Raw genomic sequence first — 25,057 nt, 5'->3', positions numbered from 1 at the left:
TGAGAATTATTATTTTTTTAAATATAAATTTAGAGTGCCCAATTAATTTTTTCCAATTAAGGGGCAATTTAGCATGGCCAATCCACCGAGCCTGCACATCTTTGGGTTGTGGGGCTGAAACCCACGCAAACACGGGGAGAATGTGCAAACGCCACACGGACAGTGACCCAGAGACGGGATCGAACCTGGGACCTGCTAACCCACTGCGCCACCGTGCTGCCCTAAGGATGAGAATTAATAATGGAAAATATGGAATTGACAGGGCTTTGAATAAATATTTTATATCTGTCCTCATAGTGGAAGACAAAAAAAGCTGAATAGTAAAAAGATAAAGGCAAAAGGAAAAGAGAAAATGAAAACAATCATGATTACCAGAGGAAAAGTATTAAGTTAGGTGAGAGTGATTGTCCTTGGCATCAAGACAGCATTTAATTTGAGTGTGGATCAGGGAACCCTGGCAAAACTGAAGCCAATGGGAATCAGGGGAAAAACTCCATAAGTTAAATTCAAACTTAACACGAAAGATGATTGTGGTTAGTTGGAGGTTAATCATCTCAGTACCAGTAAACCACTGCAGGAGTTCCTCAGGCCCTAGGCCCAGCTATCTTCAGCTGCTTAATCAATGGCCTTCCTTCCATTATAAGGTCAGAAGTAGGGATGTTTGCTGATGTGCAACTCCTATTCACAACTCCTCAGATACTGAAGCAGCCTGTGTCCATATGCAGCAAGACCTGGATAACTTTCAAGTTTGGTTTGATGCTAGGCAATGACTATATCTCCAACAAGAGAGAATCTAACTTTTACCCCTTGCTATTCAATGGCATTACCATCACTGAATCACCCACTATCAACATCCTGGAGATTACCATTGACCTGAAACTGAACTGGACCAGTCACATAAATAGCAGCTACAAAAGCAGGTCAGACAATGGAAATTTTGTGTCAAGCTACTCACTTCCTGACTCCCAAAACCTATCCACCATCTACAAGGCCCAGGTCAGGAGTGTGATGGAATACTCCCCATTTGCCTGGATGAATGCAGCTCCAAAAACATTCAAGAAGCTTGACATCGTCCAGGACAAAACAGCCCACCTGATTAGCACCCCTTCCACAAACATTCACTCCCTCCACCACCGAAGCACAGTAGCAGCAGTGTGGACCATCTACAAGTACTCACCAAACCGGCAACCTCTACCACCGAGAAGGACAGGGGTTCACAAAAGAAGCTCACAACTACCTACTCAAGGGCAATTGGGGATGGGCAATAAATGCTGGCCTAGTCTGCATTGTCTATATCCTGGGAAACAATTTTAAAAACTCTAAAAGCTGACAAGACCCCTAGCCCTGATGCCTGCACCCTAATTCTTAAAAGAAATGGCTGCTAGAGATAATGAATGCATTGGTTTTAATCTTTCAAAGATCCCTAGATTCTGGAATGATCCAGCGGAATGCAAAACCACAAATATAACACCTTTCTTCAAGAACTTAAGGAGACAGAAAGCTGGAAACTAAGGGCAGTTAGCCCAACTTCAGTCATTGGAAAAATGCCAGAATCCATCATTAAGGAGATATTTAGAAAATCACAACTGTAATCAGGCGGAGTCAACATGGTTTTGCGAAAGGGAAATTGTGTTTGACAAATTTCACAGAATCATTACAGCACAGAAGACCATTTGACCCAATGTGTCTGAACCAGTTCTCCAATTGAGCAACTCACCGAGTTCCTTCTCCCTGTGGCCCTGTTTCCATGTCAGAAATCTGTATAATTCTTCCTTGAATGCTTCAACTGAACCTACCTCTACCATACTATGTGGCATGGCATTCTAGACCCTAATCACCCACTTTTGCTTCCTTTCTACTCTCTGCCCAGACCCCCTCATGATTTGGAATACCTCGATCTGTTCCTTTCCTTTCTCCAGGGAAAGCAGTCCAAAACATCCCCAATCGATCAACATAATTGAAGTTCTTCATCCCTGGAAACATTCTTGAGAATCTTTTCTGAACCCTCTCTCATGCCTTCACATTCTTCCAAATGTGTGGCACCCAGAACTGGACACAATATTCTAACTGAGGTAAAACTAGTGTCCTATACATGTTCAAAGAAAGCCAGCATGGATTTGTTGAGGGCAAACTATGTTTTTGATGAGGTAATGCTGTTGATATGGTGTACATGGACTTACAGAAGACATTTGATAAAAGTGTCACACAACAGACTTTTGGGCATATAGTTATAGTTCATGGATTAAAAGCTACAGTAGCAATATGGATGCAAAATTCGCTAAGTGACAGGAAACGGAGAGTAGAGATGGATGATTGTTCTTTGAACTGGAGGAACGTTTATAATAGAGTTTCCAATCAGTCAGTGTTCAGAACTCTGCTCTTCCTCATATATGTTAATGACCTAGACCTAGGTGTGCAGAGAATCATTTCAAAAGTGTGAAGTGATTCATTTTGTTAGGAAGAACATAGACAGAAAATATAAAATAAAAAGTACAACTCGAAAGAGGGCACAGGAACAGAGCTCCGGTGTACATTTGCGTAATCATACAAGGTGGCAAGGCTGGTTGCGAGATAATTAATAAAGCATCCATTATTTAATAGGGGCACAGAGTACAAAAGCAAGAACCTGTACGAACACTGACTCGGCCTCAACTGGAATATTGTGTCCATATCTGGACTTTAGGGAGGATGTGAAGGCATTCAGGAGACTACAAAAAAGATTCACAGCAATGCCTCCAGCGATGAGGAACTTAAGTTATTTACAAACATTGGAGAAGTTTAGATTCTTCTTGTCAGAGCAGAACGGTTTGAGAGACTGATCTCACCAAGGGGCACGAATGGGAAAAAGGAGGAGGCGAAGAATAAATCCTTGAGGGGGCACCAGAGGTGATGGTGTAGGAGTGGGAAAATAAGCCATTACAAATGATTCTCTGGGTACTTCTGGATAGGCAGTAATTGTAAAAAGAGAACGTACGAATATGAGAAATAGTCACTTGGTAGTACAGAATTTGAATATTGCTGAAAAAAGAGACATGTTGCCAAAGCTTTTCATCTAAAACTCATCAGGACAAACACAAGAATGTCAACAATCTGTCTATCTCAGCCTTAAATATATTCAATGATGGAGCATCCACAACCCTCTGATGCAGACAATTCCAAAGATTCACAACCTTTTGAGGGAAGAAATTTCTCCTCATCTCAGTCCTAAATGTGGGCGGCATGGTAGCACAATGGTTAGCATTGTTGCTTCACAGCGCCCAGGTCCCAGGTTCGATTCCAGCTTGGGTCACTGTCTGTGCGGAGTCTGCACGTTCCCCCCCGAGTCTGCGTGGGTTTCCTCCGGATGCTCCAGTTTCCTCCCGCAAGTCCTTAAAGACGTGCTGTTAGGTAATTTGGACATTCTGAATTCTCCCTCTATGTACCCGAACAGGCGCCGGCATGTGGCGACGAGGGGCTTTTCACAGTAACTTAATTGCAGTGTTAATGTAAGCCTACTTGAGACAATAAAGATTATTATTATTATTTATTGAATGATTTGCCCCTTATCCTGAAAGTCTGCCCCCTTGCTCTAGATTCCCCAGGCAGGGGAAATGCCATTTTCGCGCTTCTCCACTCCCACGCCAGTTGGGAGAATTGCCTGGGCCGCCAAAATTTCCAGGGACGCCAGTCTGATGCCCTCCCGCGATTCTCCCAAGCGGCGGGAACGGCCCGGTCGAGTTTCGCGGGCCGCAGGCCGGAGAATCACCGGAGACACCGAAAATGGCGATTCTTCGGCACCCCCGCTATTCTGAGGCCCGGATGGGCCGAGCGGCCAGGCCAAACCGGCGGGTTCCCCCCAGCGCCGTCCACACCTGGTCGCTGCAGTCGTGGGCGGTGCGTGGACACTGGGGGGGCGGCCTGTGGAGGGGCGAGGGGGGATCCTGCACCGGGCTTCACCTGGAATGTGGGGTGGCCCACGATCGATGCCCACCGATCGTCGGGCTGTCCTCTCTGAAGGAGGACCTCCTTCCTTCCGCGGCCCCGCAAGATCGTTCCCCCATCTTCTTGCGGGGCGGATTTAGACAGGACAACAACCACGCATGCGCGGATGACGCCCGTTATGCAGCGCCTGCCGCGTCATCTATGCGGCGCCGCTTTTACGCGGGCGACAAGGTCTGGCGCATGTAGATGACGCGGCCCCGATCCTGGCCCATTGTCAGGGCCTGAATCGGTCGGGACCGGGGCCGTTCCGCGCCGTCGTGAACCTCAACGGCGTTCACGACGGCGTGGCCATTTTGGCGTGGGAGTGGAGAATCCCGCCCCATCTCTCAGTATCTGCCCTGTCAAGCCATTTAAACCTTGTATATTTCAATGATATTGCCTCTCATTCTTCTAAACACCACAGAATAGACCCCCCAAAATTAATTTTCATCATAGGACAACCCTTTCAAACACAATGGTTAGCACTGTTGGTTCACAGTGCCAGGGTCCCAGGTTCTATTCCCACTTGGGTCATTGTCTGTGCTGAGTCTGCACATTCTCCCCATGTAAATTCGGCATGTTCACGCTGACTCTTACCAACTTTTACAGATGTACCATAGAAAGCATCCTATCTGGCTGCATCACAGCCTGGTATGGCAACTGCTCGGCCCAGGACCGCAAGAAACTTCAGAGAGTCGGGAACACAGCCCAGTCCATCACACAAACCTGCCTCCCATCTACACCTCCCACTCTATCTGCACCTCCCACTTGGGAACGTGGGCAGCATTATCAAAGACCCCTCCCGCCCGGCTTACTCACTCTTCCAACTTCTTCCATCAGGCAGGAGATACAAAAGTCTGAGAACACATACGAACAGACTCAAAAACAGCTTCTTCCCCGCTGTTAGCAGACTCCTTAACGATCCTCCAATGGACTGACGTGATTAATACTACACTCCTGTGTGCTTCACTCGATCCCGGTGTCTATGTATTTACATTGTGTACCTTGTGTTGCCCGATTGTGTGTTTTCTTTTTCTTTTCTTTTATTTCCATTTACTAAATGATCTGTTTGAGCTGCTCACAGAAAAATTATTTTCACTGTCCCTCAGTACATGTGACAATAAACAAATCCAATCCAATGTCAGCATGGGTTTCCTCCGGGTGCTCCGGTTTCCTCCAACAAGTCTCGAAAGACGTGCTTGTGAAGTGAATTGGACATTCTGAATTCTCCCTCAGTAATAACAATATAATAATCTTCATTGTCACAAGTAGGCTTACATTAACACTGCAATGAAGTTACTGTGAAAAGCCCCGAGTCGCCACATTCCGGGGCTTTTGTACCAGAACAGTGGCCGGAGTGTGGTGACTTGGGGATTTTCACAGTAACTTCATTTTAGTGTTTACGTGTGACAATAATAAAGATTATTATTAGGTACAATCTAGTGAACCTTCATGCACTGCTGGCAATCCTTCCTTAAACATGGGAGGGAATTTTACTGCCCCCTCCCACCAACGGAGTTTTCCAGTTTCACCAAAGTCAATGGACTTTTGAACAGCTTGCTACATTTTCTGACCTTGATATCCCCCCCACCCCCGCACTCCACCCCCTCCCCACTCCACCCCCTCCCCCCACACACACAAACAAAGGCACCATAACATTCCGCCCAAGGAGACAAAAACTTCACACTGTATTCAAATGCGGCCTCAACAAAGCCCTGTAGAACTGTAGTAAGACTTGTTTTTTTTTTGTAATTCAATCCTCTTGCGATAAAGGCCAACATGCCATTTGCCTTCCGAATTGTTTGCTATACCTGTATGCTAACTTTCTGTCCTCTCTGTACCCAAGTCCCTCTGAGCATCAACATTTACAAGCTTTGCGCTTTTAAAAAAAAATCTGAACAATAATGCACTGAAAAACTGGAGTCAAATATAAATTCAATCAGAGCAATCTGATGACTGGTGCGATAATGAGCCACAAAGGTCAGGGACATCCCAATTACAGCCTGGGTTTGTGCAGACTTAGCTCCTAGTCCTCACAGCCAGGAGAACATGTTATGGCTGCTCCAGTGGACCAGATGCCCTTGGTGCCCCAGGACTAGAGTGGGTAAAAATCAGCCGTGGTTCTTGTAGTTGGTTGCATCTCTGCGGCAGGCATTATAAAGTGTTTTCATAGGGTGGGGACTGAGAGGAAAACCTGTACCCCTGGAACCACAAATTCTGCAAGATTCAAGAACTGAAAACCAGAAAATATTAAGGGGGTAGATTCCACACCACAATGAGGAAGGGGTGTGAGATAGTGTTGTAGCCCTATCTCCCAGCTCCTATTCCCTTCAGATACTCTTCGCCTTTGAGAGCAGTGAATTCAATCTAAATGTGCTCAAGTTTAAAATAACTCAAACTTAATCTGGTGAAATTATTTGCAAGAATTATGGGATATTCTGTAAAATTGTAACTTTTGTAATAAATAATATGAAGAAATGTTGCAAAAATAAGTCAGTAACAACTGCCCAATGTCTGATTATCAGTTCAATAAATGCCCACTGTTTTTTGCAGTCACAGTTAATTTAAGAAATGTTATTTCATCAGCATCAAATTCGGAACAAAGTGGAAACCAGTGTTGTCTGCTCCGTTGAATACTGTGTTCATAGTTATGTTTATGGCAGAAGTTCAAATATTTGCTTCTGTCAAAATTATGATCAATTAAATATAATTTATTATAGCTTGCTCTGTTTGGAAAAAGCCTAGCATTGAGTTTTTGATTGCTGAAATGTACAATGTAGGGTTCTTGTACAGAGGTTTGATGAACGGTAATTTTTTTTAAAATGGGTATTTAAAATTCTATTTTCATTATTTCCAGTCTTATAATTCAATTTTGTTCACAGTCAACAATAAGAGCAACACTCTGGTGAGTTTTAATAGAGGTTTCAACTACTCACATTTCAACTATAAATAAATAGATTTCCAGCTACTGTACTAATTTAACTATGAACAGATTTTGGGGCTATTTTAAGGAAATGTTAAGCTGTAATTGGCCTAATATTCTACACCTAGGATGAATGTAAGTATTTGAAAATATAGCATAAGTACCTTGGAAACATAAATAATGACTGGCTGGGTTAATGAATTAAAACATTTATCTGCCCAATATTTCTGTTCTGTTTGAAGGGAACACATACATTTCCTGTGGGCAGGAACTTCCTCCATCAAGTGCTTCCTCCATCGTTTTCTAGGCTATCATTCTTGACTGTTTGAACACATTTTTATGCCAGACTAATTAAACATTTACCAGAAAACTCACCAAAAAATGTCAGCTTTTAACTTTGGCTCATTTCGAAGAATGTCTACAGTATTCTTATTTTCAAAACAAATACTGCAGAAGACTGTCTGGAGCAACATTAATAACATTTCTGTAATGCTGCAGAAAAACTGTTTTTTCATGGCTGTGTCCCCAGCTAAGAAAGTGCCTAAAACAGGAAATTGCTGTTCACTATTATATCACTGGAAGTGACAAAGTAGCCAATGCGGTCGGTTATTCTTCAAAAGAAAAAGATCTGTGTCAAATTCCTGGGTCTGTGGCAGCACTGCAAAAGCGCATAAAACAAAATGTGCCTGTTGAATCACAAATGTTCTCAGTTAGCCTATGATTGCATTCGTCCTTGTGTTTCCATTTCACTTTTGTCTACTCTTTTCCATGTTAAAATATATTTTCTAATTGGAGATTAAACAAGTAGACACACAACCCCCCCCCCCCCCACACACAGAAGATTCCACTCCCCTTCCCCTGTCCACAATTTTCTCTCTTGATCTCCCTTCATCCTCCTCTAGAGATGACTCTTGCTGGGTTGCATTTTTATGGTTATGAGTAGTACCTCATCTGAGTGATCGATTCTCGAGTGTGAGTCTGAAAATGAAGCCTGTGCTCACCTGAGGTTCATTCTTGCCACTTTCCAGCAGGAGTCAACTGGAAAACTGGCAGCTTTTTTATTCTGCTTAACTATTTAATATTCAATGAGTAAAAGTAAATTCTAAATTGTTGGATTGAAAACTTTGCACAACGTTGTCAAGGATTCAGCAGTTAGGTGAAATTCTGCACAGGTAAAAAATTGAATTCAGCTTAAAAGATCTGTAAGTAGAAACTGGGTATCAGAAAAGTGGGTCAAATTGTTGTACATTCCCAACTGATGCAGTAGTGTTCTTTGGAGAAGGAAACCTGCTCATTGTACTATTCTGGCCTTTAGGTTACTGCAGTCCCACACCAACCTGCTTGATCATTAACTGCTCTCTGCAGAGGCTCAGCAAGTCAGAAATATTTATCAAACTGCTACAAAGAAACAGGCTGCACATTACAAGAAGGTGACCACCACCTTCTCGTGGCATCTAGGGCTGGATAATAAATGCTGACCGATGATGTCACATCCTCAAGAATAAATAATATTTGATCAAAAATGCAACATTTCTAGTATAGAAGCCTTACCTGTGCGATACACAAAGTTTCCATCTGTTTCAGATGATGATGGCGATGCTAATTCTTCTTCGTATTCATTGGAGCTGAAGGACCCAGAATGGTTCCTTTTCCTGTCAGTAGCTTTCATCGTGGCATTTGATGCCATGACATGCCTTAAGGAGTCATTCAGATAACGATGCAACAAGCTACTTTTGTATTTTGGTGGTGACACATAATCTTCATTGATTATTGTGCCGGGTCTTCCCACTGCCTTCAGAATGGGACTTTCCATTTTAGTAACCACCTGGACTGGTTTGTTGAATTCGCCGTCTGCAGGATTCCTTGGTGGATGCTCCACATCTAAAGTTTATAGGATAAAGTGGGAAACAGAAATTAAAGATCTTGTTGATGGGTATATGAGTGAAATTAAATGCCGTTGTCATATGGGATCTTTGCCTTTCTAAACTGAGAGACACAGCAAGGAAGTTATGTTAAACCTTGATACATTGCTGCTTAGTTCCAAGCTAAAAGACCCCGTCCAATTCTGGGCACCACAGTTCAGGAAGAATATCAAGGCCTTTGGGTGGATGCAAAAGAGATTTGTTAGATTGGTACCAAGGATGTGGAACATCAGTAACATGGAGAGATTAGAGAAGTTGGGATATTGTCCTTCAAAAAGGGAAGTGAAGAGGAGATTTGATGGAGGTGTTCAAAATAACCGTGAGTGAATAAGGAGAAGGGTCGGCAACCAGGGAACAAGATTTAAGGTAACTGGCAAAAGAAGCAGAGACGAGATATGAGAAATGTTTTAAGTGGCAAGTTACATTGATCAAGAATGCATTGTCTGAAAGGGGAGTGTAAGTAGATATTTGAAGGGGAAAACTTTGCATGGCTATGGTGAAAAGGCAGGTGAGTGGGGCCTTTGCAAGGCCACTGTTTATTGCACATCCCTAGTTGACCGTCAGAAGGTGGTGATGCACCTTCTAGAACCACTGCAGTCCAACAGGGGCAGGAACACCCACAGTTCTGTTGGACAGAGAGTTGTTATTGGAGCCACACTCATCCAGGCAAGTGGAGCGTATCCCATCACACTCCTGACCTGTGCCTTGTAGATAGTGGAAAGATTTTGGGGTGACAGGATATAGGCTATTGCTGAATTCCAAACTTCTGACCTACTCTTATAAATACAGGGGGCGGAATTCTCCCCCCCCATGCCGGGGGGTAGAATTGCCGGGGCGCCGTGCGTGTCCCGCCACGCCGCCCCGACGCGATTTTCCCACCGCCCCCAAACCGGCGCAGCGAGAATCACGGCTGGCCGCTGGGAGAATCGCCGCTCGCCGTTTGCAACGGGCGAGCGTCGATTCTCCGGCCCGGATGGGCTGAGCGGCCAGCCCAACACGACGGGTTCCTGCTGGCGCCGTCCACACCTAGTCGCTGCCAGCGGGAACAGCGCGGGAACGCTGGGGGGGCCTCAAATGGGGTATGGCCTGCGATCTGTGGCCACCGATCGGCGGGCCGGCCTCTCTGAAGGAGGACCTCCGTTCCTCCCCCGCCCCGCAAGATCCACCCGACATCTTCTTGTGGGGCGGCCTCGGGGAGGACGGCAACCGTGCATGCGCGGGTGACATCATTTACGCGGCACCGTAAATGTCGCGCGCCGCTCCTAGCCCACCGGGAGCGGGAGAATAGGGGGTTGGGAACTGGCTCTGACACCGGAGTGAAACACTTCGGTTTTCACTCCGGCGTCGGCACTTAAGACTCCCGATGGGAGAATTGCGCCCAGTATTTATATGAGTGGACAAGTCAGTTCCTGGTCCATGGTAACCCCTCAGAATGTTTGTAGTGAGGAATTCATTGGTCGTAATGGGAGATGGATAGATTCTCTCTTGTTGGAGATGGACATTGTCTGGCACTTGTGTGGCATGAATGTTATTTGCCATTTATCAACCAAAGTCTGAATGGCACTGAACACTGTGCAAACAGTGATCATCTCAACTTCTGACCTTATAATGGAGTGAAGGTTATTGAAATGAAAATCGCTTATTGTCACAAGTAGGCTTCAAATGAAGTTATTGTGAAAAGCCCCTAGTCGCCACATACGGGATATTTATAAAGGAGCTGAAGATGGTTGGGCCTAGGACAATACTCCTGAGGAATTCCTGCAGTGATGTCATTGTACCGAGATTATTGACCTTCAACAGCTACAATGTCTTCCTTTGTGCTCGGTATGACTGCAACCAATCAATAGTCTTCCTCCCGATACCTGTTGATTTCAATTTTGCTAGGACTCCTTGATGCAGGAAGGAACTTTTCGTCTTAGTAGAGGGGTCAATAATCAGGAGGCATAAATTTAAAGTAACAGGCAGGAGAATTAGAGGGGATTTGAGGGAAGACGTTTTCACCTGAGGGTGGTGGGAATCTGGAACTCGCTGCCTAAAAAGGTGGTAGAGGTGAGAACCCTCAACATTTAAGAAGCATTTAGATGAGCACTTGAAATGTCAGAGCATACAAAGCGCTGGAAAATGGGATTAGAATAGATAGCTGCAAGGGCAACAGTGGCGCAGTGGTTAGCACTGCTGCTTCATGGCACCGAGGTCCCAGGTTCGATCACAGCTCTGGGTCACTGTCCGTGTGGAGTTTGCACATTCTCCCCGTGTTTGCATGGGTTTCGCCCCCACATCCCAAAGATGTGCAGGGTAGCTGGATTGGCCACGCTAAACTGTCCCTTAATTGGAAAAACAAAATGAATTGGGTATTCTAAATTTTTTTAAAAAGGATAGGTGCTTGATGGCTGGCACAGAGGCTGAAGGGCCTCTTTTTGTGCTGTAAAACTCATGACTCTCTGTCACACTCAGTCAAATGCTGCCTTGACGTCAAGGACAGTCACTCTCACCTCACCTCTTTATTTTGTGCATGTTTGACGTCAGGAACTGAGTAGCTCAGGCAAAACCCCAACTGAGTACTGGTGAGCAGGTTCTGACTGCTTAAGTGTTGCTTGAAAACACTGTTGATGACACCTTCCATCACTTTGCTGATGATTACTGACACTTGACTAAAGGGGTAATAATTCATCAGGTTGGATTCATCCTGCTTTTTGGGGACAGAACATACCTGAACAATTTTCCACATGGTTGGGTAGGTGCCAGATTTGTTGCTGTACTGGAGCAACTTGGCTAGGAGCAAGGAAAGCTCTTGAGTTTAAAGAATCAACACAGACACAATAGGATGAATGACTCCTTCTGTGCTGTGTAATTCTGTGACTGTAAGATTAAACAGTTAAACAACTAACCAGAGAAGAAGGCACAAAGAACGAAGAAAAGTACAGCACAGGAACAGGCCCTCCAAGCCTGCGCTGACTATGCTGCCCGTCGAAACTAAAATCTTCTACACTTCTGGGGTCCGTATCCCTCTATTGCCATCCTATTCATCTATTTGTCAAGATGTCCCTTAAACGTCACTATCGTCCCTGCTTCCACCACCTCCTCCGGCAGCGAGTTCCAGGCACCCACTACCCTGTGTAAAAAACTTGCCTCGTACCTTTCCTCTAAACCTTGCCCCTCGCACAGTGAACCTATGCCCCCTAGTAATTGACCCCTCTACCCTGGGAAAAAGTCTCTGACTATCCACTGTGTCTATGCCCCACATAATTTTGTAGACCTCTATCAGGTCGCCCCTCAACCTCCGTCGTTCCAGTGAGACCAAACCGAGTTTATTCAACCTCTCCTCATAGCTAATGCCCTCCATACCAGGCAGCATCCTGGTAAATCTCTTCTGCACCCTCTCTAAAGCCTCCACATCCTTCTGGTAGTGTGGCGACCAGAATTGAACACTATACTCCAAGTGTAGCTTAACTAAGGTTCTATACAGCTGCAACATGATTTGCCAATTTTTATACTCAATGCCCCGGCCAATGAAGGCAAGCATGCCGTATGCCTTCTTGACTACCTTCTCCACCTGTGTTGCCCCTTTCAGTGACCCGTGGACCTGTACGCCTAGATCCCTCTGACTGTCAATACTCTTGAGGGTTCTACCATTCACTGTATAGTCCCTACCTACATTGGACCTTCCAAAATGCATTACCTCACATTTGTCCGGATTAAACTCCACCTGCCATCTCTCCGCCCAAGTCTCCAAATGATCTAAATCCTGCTGTATCCTCTGACATTCCTCATTGCTGTCTGCAATTCCACCAACCTTTGTGTCGTCTGCAAATTTACAAATCAGACCAGTTACATTTTCCTCCAAGTCATTTATATATCCTATGAACAGCAAAGGTCCCAGCACTGATCCCTGTGGAACACCACTGGTCACAGCCCTCCAATCAGAAAAGCACCCTTGCATTGCTACTCTGCCTTCTATGACCTAGCCAGTTCTGTATCCACCTTGCCAGCTCACCTCTGATCCCGTGTGACTTCACCTTATGTACCAGTCTGCCATGAGGGACTTGTCAAAGGCCTTACTGAAGTCCATATAGACAACATCCACTGCCCTACCTGCATCAATCACCTCTGTGACCTCCTCGAAAAACTTTATCAAGTTAGTGAGACACGACCTCCCTTTCACAAAACCGTGCTGCATCTAGCTAATACGTCCACTTGCTTCCAAATGGGAGTAGATCCTGTCTCGAAGAATTCTCTCCAGTAATTTCCCTACCACTGACGTAAGGCTCACCAGCCTGTAGATCCCGGGATTATTCTTACTACCCTTCTTAAACAAAGGGACAACATTGACTATTCTCCAGTCATCCGGGACATCACCTGAAGACTGAGTATCCAAAGATTTCTGTCAAGGCCTCAGCAATTTCCTCTCTTGCCTCCTTCAGTATTCTGGGGTAGATCCCATCAGGTCCTGGGGACGTATCCACCTTGATATTTTTCAAGACGCCCAACACCTCGTCTTTTTGGATCTCAATGTGACCCAGGCTATCTACACACCCTTCTCCAGACGCAACATCTACCAATTCCTTCTCTTTGGTGAATACTGATGCAAAGTATTCATTTAGTACCTCGCCCATTTCCTCTGGCTCCACACATAGATTCCCTTGCCTATCCTTCAGTGGGCCAACCCTTTCCCTGGCTACCCTCTTGCTTTTTATGTACGTGTAAAAAGCATTGGGATTTTCCTTAACCCTATTCGCCAATGACTTTTCGTGACCCCTTCTAGCCCTCCTGACTCCTTTCTTAAGTTCCTTCCTACTTTCCTTATATTCCACACAGGCTTTGTCTGTTCCCAGCCTTCTAGCCCTGCCAAATGCCTCCTTTTTCTTTTTGACGAGGCCTACAATATCTCTCGTTATCCAAGGTTCCCAAAATTTGCCATATTTATCCTTCTTCCTCACAGGAACATGCCGGTCCTGAATTCCTTTCAACTGACATTTGAAAGCCTCCCACATGTCAGGTGTTGATTCATCCTCAAACATCCGCCCCCAATCTAGGTTCTTCAGTTCCCACCTAATATAGTTATAATTCCATACATATTCCAGATCCTCAATAGTTAGGGGCCTAGCACATCAGTCCAACTATATTCAACCAGAAGCAATCCTCCCAAGATTCCTGTTTATTTTTCAGTGCCTCCCGATTTTCATCCCGCGGTCCTTCTTCAAAAGGGTCAACAAGGTTATTATGGGCTTTGTCTGGGCGGGGAAGTGCCCGCGGGTGAAGAAAGCGATGCTTGAGAGGAACCGTAGTGAGGGGGGGCTGGCGACGCCGAACCTCATCAATCACTACTGGGCGGCCAACATAGCCATGGTAAGGAGTTGGGTGGTGGCTACGGGGTCTATTTGGGGGCGAGTGGAGGCGGCTTCGTGCAGGGGCACCAGTTTGGCAGCCCTGGTCACGGCCCCCCCTACCGCTCCCGCCGGCCAGGTACTCCACCAGTCCGGTAGTGTGGCATCCCTGCAGATCAGGGGCCAGTGGAGGAAGCATGTAGGGGTGGTGGGAGCATCGGTCTGGTCTCCAAATGCGACAACCACCGATTTGCCCCTGGGAGTATGGACGGTGGAGTCCGAGCGTGGCGGCAGCCGGGAATGGGAAGGATGGGCGATATGTTCTTGGGGGGGAGCTTCTCGATCATGAGGTCCTTGGAGGAGAAATTCAGACTAGTCAGAGGGAATGATTTTCGGTACTTGCAAGCGCGTGACTTCATACGTAGACAGGTCCCATCCTTCCCACGCCTCCCGCCAAATGGGATCCAGGACAGAGTAGCGTCTAGGGGAGAGGTAGGAGAGGGGAAAGTCTTGGATATTTACCGTGAACTTATGAAAGGGGAGGAGTCCCAGACAGAGGAACTGAAGCTCAAGTGGGAGGAGGAACCCGGCGAGGAGATGGAGGAGGGGGTATGGGCGGAAGCCCTGAGGAGGGTAAATTCAACTGCAACATGTGCTAGGCTCAGCCTGATTCAGTTCAAGATCGTCCACCAGGCCCACATGACGGTGGTCCGGATGAGTACATTTTTTGGGGTGGAGGATAAATGCGCTAGGTGTGCGGGAGGGCCAGCGAATCACGTCCACATGTTTTGGCCATGTCCAAAACTTAAGAGATACTGGGAGGGATTTGCAGACGTCATGTCCTAGGTACTGAAAGCTAGGTTAGTGATGAGTACAGTGGTGGCAATCTTTGGGGTCTCGGAAGACCCGGGGGTCCAGGAGGAGAGGGAGGCCGACGTCTTAGCCTTTGCTTCCCTGGTAGCCCGGCCACGTATACTGCTGGCTTGGAGGGACTCAAAGCCCCCAAAGACCGAAGCATGGCTCTTGGACATGTCGAGCTTTTTAGGGCTGGAAAAAATTAAGTTTGCCTAAAGAGGATCTGTATTAGGGTTCACCTGAAGGTGGCAACCATTCATCGACTTATTCGCAGGGAAATTAATGTCAGTGGGGGAGGTAGTTAGAGTAGAATAGGAGGGATAAATAGGCGGGTACTGTTTATGAGAGGAGTGGTCTTTTGCACTATGTTTCTGCTTTGTGTTGATGTTTGCACATTACTGTACACTGTAACTGTTTACAATGCCAAAAATACCTCAATAAAATTGTTTATTAAAAAAAAAAATATTCAACCAGAAGTGCTGGTTGGATGATCCATCTCGACCTCCTACAGGTATATCCAGCATCACAGATGCCAGTGTTTAGCCAATTTGATTCACTCCATGTGAACCAGCTGAAGGCACAGGGTATTGGAAAGGCTAAGGGCTTTGAAATGTTCCAGCAATCGTACTGAAGGCTTGTGCTCCAGAATTAGCTGCACCACTAGCCAAGCTGTTCTAGTATAGTTACACCACTGACATTGGCCCGGCAATATGGAAACCTTCCCAGGGGTGTCCTATCTGCAAAGAGTAGGACCAATCTAACCCAATCAATTAACGCCCCCATCAGTCTACTCCCAGTCAGCAACAAAGTGATGGAAGGTGTCATCATCAACAATATCAAGCAGCACATCATCAACTACATCAAGCAGCATTTACACATCCAAAACCTGCTCACTGACGCTCAGTTTGGGTTCCGCCAGGGCCATTAGGCTCCTGATCTCATTACAGCCTTGGTCCCAACTTGGACAAAGAGCTGGACACCAGAGGTGAGGTGAGAGTGACTGCCCTTGATATCAAGGCAGCATTTAACCATGTATGTCATCAAAGAACCTTACCAAAACTGGAGTCAATGGAAACCAGGGGGGGAACTCTCCACTGGTTGGAGTTATACCTAGTACAAAGAAATATGATTGTGATTATTGGAGACCTATCATCCCAGTCCCAGGACATCACTGCAGGAGTTCCTCCGTGTAATATCCTAGGACCAACAATCTTCAGTTGCTTCATCAGTGGCCTTCCCTCCATCATAAGGTTAGAAGTGGGAAGATTCACTGATGATTGCACAATGTTCAGCAACATAGTAACTTCACTGATACTGAACTAGTCCTTGTACATATGCAACAAGACCTGGACAATATTCAGGTTTGATTGATAAGTGGCAAGTAAGATTCGTGCCACACAAATGCCTGGTAATGACCATCACCAAGAGGAAATCTAGCCATCTCCCTTGACATTCGACAGCATGACCATCACTTAATCCCCTACTATTAACATCCCGGGGGCTACCATTGACCAAGGTTGAATTGGACCAGCCATATAAATGCTGTGGCTACAAGAGCAGGTCAGAGGCTCGGAATCCTGCGGCAGGTTACTCCCCTCCTGACTCCTAAAGTCTGTCCATCATCTAAAAGGCACAAGTCAGGAGTGTGATGGAATACTCTCCACTTTTCTGGATGAACACAGCTCTAACAATACTCAGGAAGCTCAACACCTTCCAAGTTAAATCAGCTCGCTTGATTACCACCCCACCCACCTTAAATATTCACTTCCTCTACCAGGGATGCACAGTGGCAACAGTGTGTACTATCTATAAGGTGCATTGTAGCAACTCACTAAAATTCCTTCCAAATCCATGGCCTCTACCACCTCGAAGGACAAGGGCAACAGATACATGTGAACACCACCACCTGCAGGTTATCCTCCAAGCCACACGCCATCCTGACTTGGAATCATTTTGCCCTTCCTTTACTGTCACAGGTCAAAATCCTGGAACGTTCTCCCTTATAAAATTGTGGGTGTACCTACACCACATGGACTGCAGCGGTTCAAGACAACCACGTTCTCAAGGGCAGTTATTGTTGGGTAACAAATGCTGGCCAAGCCAGCGATGCGCACATCCTTTGGATGAAAAATTTTGAAAAAGATTCACTGGAACGTGTAAATCAATGGTAGGTTAGCGGGGGAGTGGGTCAGGGTGGGGTGCTTTTTCAGAGGGTCAGTGCAGACACGATGGGCCAAACGGCCTCATTCTGCACTGTAGGGAATCTAAGATTTTATGTGCATAGACCCGGTTGACATAATGTAACGGACGACCACAACAATGCAGATGAGATGGTGTCACTCATGAGCCAGAACACCGATTGCATTTTCATGTCAAAACCAAGAGGCATGAAATCACCTCGAGGAGATAGTTTCATTGCTATTGGAGTTCATACTGGTGCATTATAACTATAATCAGAGGTGAAATCATTTAGTTGTTTATCATGTTCGGAATGTGCTCACGTGCCTCTGACTGTTTGTCAACAGTCAAATTTTCTAGAGCTTCCCTGCTTCTGAGTAAAGTACAATGAACAGCCAGCAATATGATACCTTGTTTCATTCAGGTAAAAGGGTAATTGTGTACATGGCTCCAGTGATGTGTGCAGAACTGCTCAGATTCAGCACAATGACGTAAGTATTTATGAATCAAAAAGTTTTACCGATAGCAACAGGCTGAGATCATTCAAAAAGAAGCCTACTAATTTAGAGGTTTATGTATATTCCTTGCAAACAACAACACTTATACTTTTATCTATTCTGCTTTCTTAGAACATTAAAAATTAGGAGATTCTATTCTATGCGATTAACTTTAATTCTTACACGTGTCTATTCTAATAAATTTCATATTTAATTTCACTGGAATCTGCTATAATGTTTTATTTTGAAATTAAAACACTTTTAATCAAAATGCTCACTTCGTAAACCTTTAGATGTGTAATGTGACTCTAGGGTACAATCCTGAAATGGATATGTTTTAGATCTCAGGATTAACACGTCTGTCACCAAATTTGATAGATCCTTCTCATCAATTTGTGTTATGTACAGATAATGTTATCACATAATCTCCAGCTAAGAAACAATAGAAACATGTGAAGCTTAATATTTATTAAGTGTGTTTTTCAACGTCAGCTGAGAGATGTTTTGCAGTAACGTTATCAATGGAATTGCATTATTCCAGTCGTGGAAAATCTTTGCGCGGTTCAAAATCGTAGCTAAATTCAAGATACCAGGCAGGTATTTTTTTATGCCTCTTACCGCCCAAGATAGTGAAACTTCCAGCAAAAGAACTGGGTAAAACATATTTTAGTTCAATTCTTATATTGGATTTGATTAAAAGTTGAACTGGTCAAAGCAATGTTGAAATTGGCAGACCGATTCTATTTTTCAATTTATTTTCCAAAAGATTTGTAGTTCTGGCCAGGCTAGTAGTCTTTTAAAATAATATCATAAGAGTTGGAAAGAACACAAGAGTTGCTGGATCTACATCTCATCATCAACGGCAAAAGCCCGCACAGAATACCAATGGAAAGCTCGACACCCACTTGACATTCTTGCAGTGGTTCTTGGTGATCTTTGTTTTCATACTTTATCCCAGAAACCTATTTTTGTATATTTGTCACATAACAATAAGCTCAGCTATAAGTGACAATTATAGCAAATATTTCTTAAAATTGATTATGATTGCTGAAGAATGAAAATTTAGTACAGTTTACATGCGAGGCAATCAAAGATTTCCGTGCAAACAAAATCTGCACAAATCCTGGTTTGAGCAAATAGACCAGCCTTTGTACTTCTCTGTGTGAGGACAGTTGTGAGTAATGATGCTGCCTGGAAGATAGCTCTACAGTGGAGAGTTGAGCGTTACTGTTGCTATTCTGTCACAATTTGATTGGGTAGATGCGGAATGTTGAAGTGCAGCTGCAGCAGCTCTGTGCTTCTGCCAACACTTGTTCTGTAGCTCCAATCAATGAGGAATGACTAATGTCCTGGCCACACCTCAATGCTATTGGGGAACATGATCTCTGGCATAGAACCGGCCACCTCATCCAATCTGTGTTTTAAGGGTACACAGCCCAGCAGCAAGAATATTTGATTTTGGAGAGGGAGCTGATCAGCACACCTCATTGGAATTAACATTCTACTTTCTATCAAATAGTCAATTAACCATTCCACGAAAGGTAAAGTCACCAATAAAACATGAACAGCATCACGCTGTTTGTTATTTACAGCACAGGAGGAGGCTATTCGGCTCACCGTGTCTGCACCCGGCTCCCAAAGAGCAACTCAGCTAGTCCCCAGCCCTCTCTCCATGGCCCTCTAAATTCATCACTTTCAAATATATATCCAGCTCTCTTTTGGAACCTCCTGTGGACTCCACCTCCATCACTCTCCCAGGCAGGGCATTCCAAACCTCAACAACTCTCTGAGTTTAGAAATTTCTCATCATCTCACTCCTAGCTCTCTTGCTGACCATCTTGAAATTGTGACCCTGAGTCACTGACATACTAACTAGTGGAAACAGAATATCCTTCTTTACCTTGTCAAGATTGTTCTGAACTTTGACAACCCAATAAGGTAGCCTCTGCTCCAAGGAGAACAAGCCCAATTTCTCCAATCTTTCCTTTTGTCTAAAATTCCTCATTCCTGGTATCATTTTAGTAAATCTCCTCTGCACTCTCTCTCCAGGGCTTTAACATCCTTCCTTAGATAGGGTGCCCAGAGCTGAACACAATACTCCAAACGTGGTCTGATCAATGGTTGAAAGAGGTCTTCACTTCACACTTAAAGAAAGCAAACTGGAGGAACAACATCTCATCTTCCGGTTAGGCACGCGACAGCCTTCTGGTCTCAACATCGAATTGAACTACTTAAAATGATTAGCTCTACCCCACCTCGACCCACTTGTTTTCATCCCATTTCATTTTAACTGTCTTTTACCATTTCTTTCTCTCTTGTCTTTCTTTATATATATTTAACCCTCCCCAACTTATCCACCTTTCCTTACCCTTTCCCCCTTTGCTTCTCCCTTCCCCTCTCCCCACATCTACATCTGTCACAGTTTACCCTCTGTTTCTCTGTTGTTTGGCCTTTCACACCTTTTGTTCTCTCTGGGGACTGCCATTAGCACTCTTTCCCCTTGGCTTCTGTGGCTATTAGCACCCGGTTTCCCTGGGATTCTGTGGCAATGACTCATCTTTCATTCTCACTCCACAGTATAAATATTTCCCACTTTCTCTGCCTTATAGCTTTGACAAAGGGTCTTCTGGACTCAAAACGTTAGCTTTTTTTCTCTCCCTACAGATGCTGCCAGACCTGCTGAGATTTTCCAGCATTTTCTCTTTGGTTTCAGATTCCAGCTTCTGCAGTAATTTGCTTTTATTTACTTCACATCACATCACTTTCTTGCTTTTATACTCTGTGCCTCTATTTATAAACCCAGGGATGTTATAAGCCTTCTTAACAACTGTTTCAACTTCCCTGGCCACCTTCAGAGAATTATGCACTTGAACACTGATGTCCCTCTGCTCCTGTACTCCCCTCAAAGTTGTACCATTGAGGCGATATTGTCTCTCCATGTTCAAAATGCATTGCCTCACATTTGGCTGCATTGAAATTCATCTGCCAGGTGTCTGCCCCTTTGGCCAACTTGTCATTGTTCCGCTGAAGTCGTTCAGTGTTATCCTCACAATTCACTGTTCTCACGAGTTTGGTGTCATCTGCGAATTTAGAGATGTTGCCCTCAACACGCACTTCTAAATAATTTATGTAAATGAGAAAAAGCAACGGTCCCAGTACTGAGCCCTGAGGAACACCACTTTCAACTCGTCTCCAGTCTGAGAAATGCCCATCCATACCTACCCTCTGTTTCCTATCACTTAGCCAACTTCTAATCCATGCTGCCAAGAACCCGTCAATCCCAAACATTTTTAATTTGCCAGCCAGCCTGCCATGTGGCACTGCATCAAATGCTTTCTGAAATATACAACATGCGCAGCACGACCTTCATCCACTGCCTGTGGCACCTTGTCAAAGAACTCAATTAAATTTGTCAGAAATGACCTGCCCTTGACAAAGCCTTGTTGACTCTCTGGTATTAACTTATTTTTCTCTCAGTGTATATTTATCTCATCCCGTATTATGGCCTCCATCAGTATTTCCACCAATGCTGTCAAGCTGACAGGTCTGTAGTTTCCTGGGTTATTCTTTGCCCCGTTCTTAAACAACGGCATCACATTTATAGATCATAGAATTTACAGTGCAGAAGGAGCCCATTTGGCCCTTGGCAAGAGCATCCTACTTAAGCCCACATCTCCAACCTATTCCCGTAACCCAGTAACCCCATCTAACCTTTTTGGACACGAAGGGCAATTTTAACATGGCCAATCCACCTAACCTGCACATCTTTGGACTGTGGGAGGAAACCGGAGCACCAGGAGGAAACCCACGCAGACACGGGGGGAATGTGCAGATTCCGCACAGACAGTGACCCAAGCCGGGAATCGAACCTGGGACCCTGGAGCTGTGAAGCAACTGTGTTAACCACTGTGCTACCGTGCTGCCCTAATCCTCCGGTCCCCCGGGACTAATGCTGTGTTCATAAAGGCGTAGAAACCCATCCGGGCCTGGCGACCTCTCTACCTGGAGTGCTGCCAGCCTTTTTAGCATCTTTTCTTTATCTATCACTATACTACTCAGTTGCTCATCACCCACATTTCCAACTGGACCATTGTCACCATCTTATACTTTGGGAAAGACAGAAGCAAAGTACTAATTTTGTACCACTGCCATACATAGAACATAGAACGATACAGCGCAGTACAGGCCCTTCGGCCCACGATGTTGCACCGACATGGGAAGTCAAAAAACAAAAGCCATCTAACCTACACTATGCCATTATCATCCATATGCTTATCCAATAAACTTTTAAATGCCCTCAATGTTGGCGAGTTCACTACTGTTGCAGGTAGGGCATTCCACGGCCTCACCACTCTTTGCGTAAAGAACCTACCTCTGACCTCTGTCCTATATCTATTACCCCTCAGTTTAAGGCTATGTCCCCTCGTGCGAGCCATTTCCATCCGCGGGAGAAGGCTCTCACTGTCCACCCTTTCTAACCCTCTGATCATTTTGTATGCCTCTATTAAGTCTCCTCTTAACCTTCTTCTCTCTAACGAAAACAACCTCAAGTCCATCAGCCTTTCCTCATAAGATTTTCCCTCCATACCAGGAAACATCCTGGTAAATCTCCTCTGCTCCCGTTCCAAAGCTTCCACGTCCTTCCTACAATGAGGTGACCAGAACTGTACGCAATATTCCAAATGCGGCCGTACCAGAGTTTTGTACAGCTGCAACATGACCTCCTGACTCCGGAACTCAATCCCTCTACCAATAAAGGCCAACACACCATAGGCCTTCTTCACAACCCTATCAACCTGGGTGGCAACTTTCAGGGATCTATGTACATGGACACCGAGATCCCTCTGCTCATCCACACTTCCAAGTATGTTACCATTAGCCAAATATTCCACATTCCTGTTATTCCTTCCAAAGTGAATCAACTCACACTTCTCTACATTAAACTCCATTTGCCACCTCTCAGCCCAGCTCTGCAGCTTATCTATGTCCCTCTGTAACCTGCAACATCCTTCCGCACTGTCGACAACACCACTGACATTAGTGTCGTCTGCAAATTTACTCACCCACCCTTCTGCGCCCTCCTCTAGGTCATTTATAAAAAATCCTTTGGTACGCCACTTGTAACTGAACTCCATTCTGAACATTTCCCATCAACCACCACCCTCTGTCTTCTTTCAGCGAGCCAATTTCTGATCCACATCTCTAAATCACCCTCAATCCCCAGCCTCCGTATTTTCTGCAATAGCCTAGCGTGGGGAACCTTATCAAATGCTTTACTGAAATCCATATACACCACATCAACTGCTCTACCCTCGTCTATCTGTTCAGTCACCTTCTCAAAGAACTCGATAAGGTTTGTGAGGCATGACTTACCCTTCACAAAGCCATGCTGACTATCCCTCATCATATTATTCCTATCTAGATGATTATAAATCTTGTCTCTTATCATCCCCTCCAAGACTTTACCCACAACAGACGTGAGGCTCACCGGTCTATAGTTGCCTGGGTTGTCTCTACTCCCCTTCTTGAACAAAGGGACATTTGCTATCCTCCAGTCCTCTGGCACTATTCCTGTAGCCAATGATGACATAAAAATCAAAGCCAAAGGCTCAGCAATCTCTTCCCAGGCTTCCCAGAGAATCCTAGGATAAATCCCATCAGGCCCCGGGGCCTTATCTATTTTCAGCCTGTCCAGAATTGCCAACACCTCTTCCCTATGTACCTCAATGCCATCTATTCTAATAGCCTGGGTCTCAGCATTCTCCTCCACAACATTCTCTTTTTCCTGAGTGAATACTGACAAAAAATATTCATTTAGTATCTCGCCTATCTCTTCAGACTCCACACACAACTTCCCATCCCTGTCCTTGACTGGCCCGACTCTTACCCTAGTCATTCTTTTATTCCTGACATACCTATAGAAAGCTTTTGGGTTTTCCTTGATCCTACCTGCCAAATACTTCTCATGGCCCCTCCTTGCTCGTCTTAGCTCTCTCTTTAGATCCTTCCTCGCGACCTTGTAACTATCAAGCGCCCCAACTGAAACTGCACACCTCATCTTCACATAGGCCTCCTTCTTCCTCTTAACAAGAGATTCCACTTCTTTGGTAAACCACGGTTCCCTCGCTCGACGCCTTCCTCCCTGCCTGACCGGTACGCACTTATCAAGAACACGCAGTAGCTGTTCCTTGAACAAGCTCCACATATCCAGTGTGCCCAACAATTGCAGCCTACTTCTCCAACCTACCCCTCCCAAGTCATGTCTAATGGCATCATAATTGCCCTTCCCCCAGCTATAACTCTTGCCCTGCGGGGTATACTTATCCCTTTCCATCACTAACGTAAATGTCACCGAATTGTGGTCACTGTCCCCAAAGTGCACTACCTCCAAATCTAACACCTGGCCTGGTTCATTACCCAAAACCAAATCCAATGTGGCCTCGCCTCTTGTTGGCCTGTCAACATATTGTGTCAGGAAACCCTCCTGCACACATTGTACAAAAAACGACCCATCTAATGTACTCGAACTATATCTTTTCCAGTCAATATTTGGAAAGTTAAAGTCTCCCATAATAACTACCCTGTTACTTTCGCTCTTATCCAGAATCATCTTCGCCATCCTTTCCTCTACATCCCTAGAACTATTAGGAGGCCTATAGAAAACTCCCAACAGGGTGACCTCTCCTTTCCTGTTTCTAACCTCAGCCCATACTACCTCGGAAGAAGAGTCCCCATCTAGCATCCTCTCCGCCACCGTAATACTGTTCTTGACTAGCACGCCACACCTCCCCCTCTTTTGCCTCCTTCTCTGAGCTTACTAAAATTCCTAAACCCCGGAACCTGCAACAACCATTCCTGTCCCTGCTCTATCCATGTCTCCGAAATGGCCACAACATCGAAGTCCCAGGTACCAACCCATGCTGCCAGTTCCCCTACCTTATTTCGTATACTCCTGGCATTGAAGTAGACACACTTCAAACCACCTACCTGAACACTGGCCCCCTCCTGCAAAGTCAAATCTGTGCTCCTGACCTCTATACTCTCAATCTCCCATACCCTAAAATTACAATCCAGGTTCCCATGCCCCTGCTGCATTAGTTTAAACACCCCCAAAGAGCACTAACAAATCTCCCCTCCCAGGATATTTGAGCCCCTCAGGTTCAGATGTAGACCATCCTGTCTGTAGAGGTCCCACCTTCCCCAGAAAGAGCCGCAGTTATCCGGAAATCTGAATCCCTCCCGCCTGCACCATCCCTGTAGCCACGTGTTTAATTGCTCTCTCTCCCTATTCCTCATCTCATTATCACGTGGCACGGGCAACAACCCAGAGATAACAACTCTGTTTGTTCTCGTTCTGAGCTTCCATCCTAGCTCCCTGAAAGCCTGCCTGACATCCTT

The 25,057-nt window shown here is 45.3% G+C and overlaps 1 protein-coding gene across 3 annotated transcripts in view; it reads right to left on the bottom strand.

Moving 5' to 3' along the window:
* The window catches only part of mkxa (mohawk homeobox a), a 103,507-nt gene that overhangs the window by 45,694 nt on the left and 32,756 nt on the right, over nt 1-25,057 (bottom strand). For all 3 annotated transcript variants that reach the window (XR_011947711.1, XM_072508398.1, XM_072508399.1), the window contains exon 5: nt 8,435-8,764. Coding sequence is in view for 2 of the 3 variants with exons in the window: in XM_072508398.1 (XP_072364499.1) it covers nt 8,435-8,764 (330 nt within the window). In the remaining variant the exon portion in view is untranslated. The remainder of the gene's footprint in view (nt 1-8,434; nt 8,765-25,057) is intronic.

The sequence above is a fragment of the Scyliorhinus torazame genome, chromosome 6 (assembly GCF_047496885.1).
Source record: "Scyliorhinus torazame isolate Kashiwa2021f chromosome 6, sScyTor2.1, whole genome shotgun sequence".
NCBI classification, from domain to species: domain Eukaryota; kingdom Metazoa; phylum Chordata; class Chondrichthyes; order Carcharhiniformes; family Scyliorhinidae; genus Scyliorhinus; species Scyliorhinus torazame.
The sequence above is the reverse complement of the archived record's forward strand: the minus strand, read 5'-3'. Positions and strand labels throughout refer to the sequence as shown.